The 7,500-nt window shown below is 42.7% G+C and overlaps 1 protein-coding gene across 1 annotated transcript in view; it reads right to left on the reverse strand.

The window, feature by feature from the left end:
* Positions 1–2,881: 2,881 nt before the first annotated feature.
* The window catches only part of ptpn18 (protein tyrosine phosphatase non-receptor type 18), a 50,785-nt gene continuing 46,166 nt past the window's right edge, over positions 2,882–7,500 (reverse strand). The window contains exons 14-16 of the mRNA XM_084070231.1: positions 7,100–7,311; positions 5,802–5,873; positions 2,882–3,542 (exon numbers count right to left, since the gene is read on the reverse strand). Coding sequence (XP_083926357.1) covers positions 3,478–3,542; positions 5,802–5,873; positions 7,100–7,311 — 349 coding nt within the window. The 3' untranslated portion in view covers positions 2,882–3,477. The remainder of the gene's footprint in view (positions 3,543–5,801; positions 5,874–7,099; positions 7,312–7,500) is intronic.

Here is a 7,500-nt window from a genome sequence, read left to right on the forward strand (position 1 = left end):
TTACTTTGGAGGATTCAAGGAATCAAATGAGCAAAAGTAGCAGATCGCGTTTCGAGCTTGCGGATCTGCTACTGTTGTTGCTTTTTTTGTGACGCTGTAGTATGATCAAGAAGGGCATGGAAGGGATAGTCCACCCCTAAAATGACTTGTTTCTATTGATTAGACTTACTTGAATTTATGGATATCGTTTTGTTTTTGTCGCATTCCTAAGCCAATAATTTGACGACCGGCAGCGGTTCCGGTAGGAGACACAAAGAGTCTCCTTTGTATCTCCCACCGGAACCACTGCCTACCAGTCCGCCAAAAGTTATTTTTTTGGGTGAATCCCTTTAAAAACACAAAAAGTGAAGACGGCAGCCATATTTTCCTTTCTGTGTTTCTGCACTCATCTGATGCACGCTGACGCCAACGATCGCGTTGATCGACACTTCAACAGCGACCCAGTGACAGAGATGCTTTGTGTATCTTTGTATCTTCTGTAGCAGTCAGTGTGAACGCAGCCTTACCCCCCCCCCCCCCCCAGCTTTGGGGAGAGCAGTCTGTGTGTTTTCCATCAATCTAGAGACAGACAGCACACTTGTTGTTACTCTATATGCATTGATTTGATGAGGTCATAGGTCACTTTCCAACAGTGTGTGAAGCAGACTCTCGAGCCAAATCCGATCGGACAAAACAGCAGACAAAAAATGTGCTTTTGTGTTTGTTTATGTGGTTGGTTGTCAATTAGGGTACCGAGGGTGATGCTATGCTCAATTGTACGATCATTTTGTTAAAAAGCCAGTTTGGGATTTTTGCTCCGGACGTTATTTTCAGCGATAAAATGTAGGAATGCATCTATCTGTGGTCTGTCTGTCTGTCTGTCTCTCTCTCTCTCTCTCTCTCTCTCTCTCTCTCTCTCTCTCTCTCTCTCTCTCTCTCTCTCTCTGTCTCTCTGTGTCTGTCTGTCTGTCTGTCTGTCTGTCTGTCTGTCTGTCTGTGTGTGTGTGTCTGTCTGTCTGTCTGTCTGTCTGTCTGTGTGTCTCTCTCTCTCCGTCTTTGTCTCTCTCTCTTACATTCACTTTGCAAATCTTTCTTCTTCCTACTCTATAATGAACGAGAGGTCAATGTGTGTGTGTGTGTGTGTGTGTGTGTGTGTGTGTGTGTGTGTGTGTGTGTGTGTGTGTGTGTGTGTGTGTGTGTGTGTGTGTGTGTGTGTGCGCGTGTGTGCGTGCGTGCGTGCGTGCCTGCGTGCGTGCCTGCGTGCGTGTGTGTGTGCGTGCATGTGTGCGCACCTATGTGTCGTGTGTGCGTCACAGTGTATGCGTACTTGTGTGCGTACACTCACACAGGGCACCTTGCGAGTGTGCGTGCGTGTGTACGTGTTTAGTGTGTGTGCATGCGTGCGTGCGTGCGTGCGTGTGTACACAGGGTTTCAGGTCTGTGACAGCAGGTCGTTAGACTCATGTTTCACATTAGCATGAACTGAATAAGATTAACACACGCACGCACGCACGCACGCACGCACACACACACACACACACACACACACACACACACACACACACACACACACACACACACACACACACACACACACACACAGAAGAGAAGAATTATATAAAATACATATATTTTTAACTCTAGTTCACACCCACACTGGGAGAGAGAGAGAGAGAGAGAGAGAGAGAGAGAGAGAGAGAGAGAGAGAGAGAGAGAGAGAGAGAGAGAGAGAGAGATCATATGACCCACCGGTTACTGAGCATTTCTTCTGCTACTCTGCTGCCCCCTGGTGATCAGTGTTGGAAACGACAGAAGAAACCTGCAGTGTGTATTTGACACAGTGTCTTTGAGCAGGGCACGGTGGAACAGAACCCTCCACCCTCCACAGTGCTACTGGAGACCTGTTTTACATGATTTAAATCAATCTATAGCAGGGGTCTTCAACGTTTTCAGGCTAAGGACCCCCTGGCTGAGAGAGAGATGAAGCAGGGGACCCCCTCTATATTGTATAAAATTGTGTTTCAGATTAAACTATTTTTTTTAAACTTGGTCAGCTCTTTTTTTCCCTCTACACCAAACCTCTTCGCCAAAAATAGCAGATCTACAAGCTTGGAGATCTGCTATCTTGGAGATATTTGGAGATATTTTTGGCTAAAGTTCTCCTCAGAATCGGGATGCTATAGGGTTCACGTGGTTAATGTAAACATAAAAATCGTATCACACAAAGATGTGGTGGCCCCCCTGTAGTAACTCTGAGGACCCCCTAGGCGTCACGGACCCCCTGTTGAACACCACTGATCTAGAGCACACACACAATCACACACACAACACCCCTCACCGGACAATAGTAAGACTGCACACCAGGCCTGGAATAGGCTCTATTCACAGCAGCCATATTATGAAGACATTCACAGGTGTTACCAATGATACTAATGAAGGCTCTGTTCCATTCTGGTCAAACAGAGTCAGGGTGCTGATGTTGTTGCATGTTGGCTCACTGGAAACACTCTGCTACACCAGTGGGTCCAACGTTGGGGTCCAGGGACCCTCATGGGCTTCCAAATGGCCCCTTACAGTTGTGTAACTCTGAGAGTGTACAAATGGAACCAAATGGACCCGTAAGGGTCCATTTGGTTCCATTTGTACACTCTCAGAGTTATGGGGCTCGTGGAAACCACTGTGCTAGACTAAATGGAATAGAGCCTTCATTAGTATCATTGGTAACACCTGTGAAGGAAGTGATAATATGGCTGCTGTTTATAGAGCCTATTTCATCATTTTTTCTTGAGGGGCACAAGGCCAAACTGAGGGGGGCACAAGGCCAAACTGAGGGGCAACGACGGTCAAACAAACCTTGTTCCCTATGATCAAAAAGACTCAAGCACCTTTATAATTATCACAACTTTTAATGTTACATTCTTTATACATATTCTGAAATCCAGCTTTGTATGTATACAAGACGAGAGACATAAGAGCCACACTCACTGGATCTCACAGAATTGTCAGTTAAGGCAGAAATGACCACACACACGTTCACTATGAACCTCAGACCGTCCCTCCCATGGAGAACGTCAGAAACGAAATCTTGTCAAAATACACATTCTTTTACTGAAAAGTTGCTACTCTCACTGAGTGGTCAAAAAATCTATTTACAAGAAAATTGTGTATTCAGTTATATTCAATAATGCCAAATGTTATAATAATGCGTAACCATGTAATAAATAAGTAAAGAAATGAGCTCGTTAGCATTATTAGCATTGGTCTGGAGACAACTATTGTCCAGAAGCCAACTCAGTCCAGTCAGTCTAGTCCTGTCTAATGTAGTCCAGTCCAGTCTAGTGACCAGTCCACGGTAATGTTGTCCAGTCTAGTCTAGTCTAGTCTAGTCCAGTCCTGTCTAATGTAGTCCAGTCTAGTCCAGTCCAGTCCAGTCCAGTCTAGTGACCAGTCCAGTGTAATGTAGTCCAGTCCAGTCCAGTCCAGTCCAGTGTAATCCAGTTATCGGCTCCACTCAGCAGGAGGGTCACGGGGTCCTCTGGGCTTCTTTATACGACAATTAAAACCTAATAAAATAAAACAATATACATTAAAACATTATAATATAAATAATATACAATATACAAACCTAATAATATAAAACGGCTTTAAAACCTTATAATATAAATAAAATACATTAAAACCTAAAATTATAAAACAAAATACATCAAAACGTTAAAATATAAACAATATACATTAAAACATTAAAATATAAAACAATATATACAATATATAAATCTAATAACATCCCACTAACCAGACAGACAGACAGACAGACAGACAGACAGACAGACAGACAGACAGACTATAGCTAGTTTTTCTAAGGTGCAATGTAAGACAGCTCTTTTACACATTTCTTCATTCCCGTTTAATTGTACATACATACATACATGTACATTGTTGAGGTGGACAGTGAACAGTAACAGTAGATTTACTTGACTACGATAGCCTACATAGGTAACACATTTTGAGTGTCTGTACTTTACTTGAATATGTGTTGTTTCTTTTACTACTCTACAATTACTCCTGCATTTTCACAATTTTTGCCTCTTTGTTGATTACTATTGACGCAGTAATGGTGTTATTTTGTTTCTAATTTCTTCATTTTAGAGGCATAAAAGGGGTTTAAAAGTCCTTAAAGCGTCACTTTAGAATTGTGCCTTCACAACTCTTTCGCCAATTACCGTAAAAGGCTCTGTTCCATTTAGTGTAGCACAGAAGCACAGTGGTGCTCAAACTTTTACATTTCAAGGACCCCCATAACTCTGAGAGTGTCCAAATGGAACCATTTTGTACACCCCCACCCCACCCCCAAATCTAACATGTGCTTGCCCTCATGCTGTGTTGCTCACAGGAGGAAAGCACTCAGAGTACCCACTCTTCAAACATGAATGTTTTACAAGCTCTTACAGAGCCTAGATGACTAACCCGCCATTCAGTGGTAATGGTGACGGAGGTGTGAGGGAGGTGTGGATAATTTTACATTTACTGTACCATAAGCTCGCGTCACCAGACCTTCCACCTCGGAGGAAAAGCCTGGTATTCATTCCAAATAGTGGTGGGAAAAAAAGTTCATTTCAGTGAACGAATGATTTCGTTCACGGCAATGGTTCGTTCAAATGATTCGTTCACGTTCACGTTCAGTAGCACTATTTTCTAGTGTTCAAAATGTACTTGAGTAAAAGTACAAAAGTATTGGCATCAAAATATAGTTAAAATACCAAAAGCAAAAGTACTATTTGAAAATAGCCGACCGACAAGCTCACAACGTGTCGCGATGCGACGCGTTGTGAGCTTGTAGATCTGCTATTTTCAAATAGCCTAGGTATAAAATAGGGCTAAAGTGGTTAATGTATGTTTTATAATGTGTGCACAACACCATCGCGGGAGCGTTTTTTTTTTACGTCGCGCGTGAACGTAACAGTTTCAGAAAGTGAACGAGCTCGTTCACGGAAAATGAACTAGTTCTTTTGAACGAATCGATCATGAACGACACATCACTAGTTCCAAACTTGTTTAACCTGTGACCTGTGTAGCATGCAGTTTAACCTGTAACCTGTGTAGCATGCAGTGCCTCCATCGGGTGCACACATAGGGGCCAACCAGTGCTCGAGCACCTGCCTGTTTGCTTTCATAGGAGAAATTGCCCGTCTCTTATTTAAATATCGGTCTTGCTGAACCACAGTCGCCCTGCTCTCATTCGACACAGTGTAGGTTTGGTCGCTTTGTTTTCTCATCCTGATAATAGTCTGACAACGTTTTAGTTGAGCATGGCAGTCTCCATGTTTCTTGTTAAAACCAGAGTATAGCAAGTGAAGTTGTCAGCACTCGCTATGCAACACTTTTTTAAAAACACGCAGCAGAAGGAGGAAATGTAAACATTTCTCAGACATATTTGGGTTTGAAGTGCGGTTTACATTATAGGACATTATGCAAGTAACACTCAAACGTGTGAGCTTGCTACAGTAGGTTCTGCTTTTTATTAGGACTTATCTATGAATCATTATCATTCATATTTGTAATTATATGAAGTAAGTACACCTTTACTAGACTGGGTCTATATTGTTTAACTTATCTGTTGCCTAAATTGCGACTCAAGTAATGACACACACACACACACACACACACACACACACACACACACACACACACACACACACACACACACACACACACACACACACACACACACACACACACACACACACACACACACACACACACACACACACACACACACACACAGACAGACAGACAGACAGACAGAGAGTAGTTGTGTACCGTACCCATGGGTCCAGGTGTTTTGGGTAGATTGGAGACGTCTTCATAATCATCATCTGTGGATGACTGTCTGTCATCTAAGATAACAGAGGGACATACAGTCACTGTGTGGACATGTCTTTTACTCATTTATCTGATCAACTAAGATGTCCAAATGTATAATAATGCGCACACTGGTTTAATGCACTGCCTAGTGCCTAATCAACACTGCTTAAATACAAGCTGTCTGAAAAAAGCCTGACCGATGCCAGAGTTTTGAGTCCAATGCTGATCCTGAATTTGGAGTCCTCGACCCTCCATATTTTGTCAAAACATTGCTTCAAATCTTTGATTTGATTGCAGTTTTTATTTCTGGAGCATAATAACTAATAAGCAAACAAGTAAATACACACAATGTGAAATTCAATTCAATATATTTATCCACTAAGTCCTATTAAAATAATCCTATATTCAAATTGGCTAATGGGTGGGCCGACGGGACGGCGTCACTCTAACGTCACTCTGACTCAGCCAAAACCATATAAGGAGCTCCCAACGCAGCTACGCCCAAATATGGAGTGTGTTGTCTAACCTCAATGTGTCGCCATGGCATCAGCCGCAAACAAATCGGTCAGCTCCATACATGGGCGCAAAAGGGGGCATGCCCATGTATGGGCATATACTGAGGACATCAGTGTTGACATTGGTCGGATCGGCGGTGCGACGTATGAGGGCCGAACTCTAATGTAAAAATCACACCCTGTGTGAAGGTAGCGGCGCCTTTGATACATTTTGTCATCGATATGTGTTTATAATGTGTTTATAGCCATGTGTCACGTGAAGCTTGACCAATCACTTTGTTGACGTGTCTGACCAATCAGAACGTTGACGCAAAAGCCAGGTATAGAGCAGGATCCGCTAAAAATCTATAGTTTGTAAAAATTGCTGAGCTACATATAAGTTCACAACGCACTGCATCCTCAACACAACACATTGTGAGCTTGAAGCCTACTTTACTGCCGTTTTTGAAGATTTTAGATTTTAGTTTGTTCAACTATAGTGACACGCCTAAAAACAATTATGACAGGTTGGAAGTGATTTTAAAAAAAATGGAGATACAAAAAATATATGAGATACCAAAATAATGGCTGAAATATCGGCCAAACCGATATATTGTTATGACTTCATAGTCTAAAGTCAGTCTGGTTTAATACACACTGACTGAGAGAGGTAAAAACCTACACCTAAAACATTGTAGGTAAGATATTTATAAACATACTGTACAGTACACCATACAAGTCTTTCTTTTTTTCCGTCCCCTTACCTGTAAACGATTCCGATTTTTTGCTGTTGCCTAGTGACTCTGACCCCTCCCCCAGCCTTGGATTGGTTGGTCCTGCCATGTCGTAGATGGGATTTGCAGAAAGGCCGGAGTTGGTTGGTTTAGCCCGGGGTTTGACCACGCTGTAGAGGGCCGTCGCATCGCTGCCTGGCAGCTCGTTGTCATAGATGACGTGATGGGAGGGGGGCGTGGCTCTATAAGGAAACGCCCACACACAAAATGATCCAGAATGCCTGCTCTTCAACCTCCCAAAATATTCACATACCTCCCCCTGTTGTGTTCCCTTCACTGGCTTCCAGGCCGTAGTGTAAAGTACATTTACTCAAGTACTGTACTTAAGTGCAATTTTGAGGTATTTTTTTAGTGTGTTTAGAGTGTTTCCA

Source organism: Gymnoscopelus microlampas, assembly GCF_963454915.1.
Source record: "Gymnoscopelus microlampas genome assembly, chromosome: 10".
In the NCBI taxonomy this organism is placed as follows: Eukaryota; Metazoa; Chordata; class Actinopteri; order Myctophiformes; family Myctophidae; genus Gymnoscopelus; species Gymnoscopelus microlampas.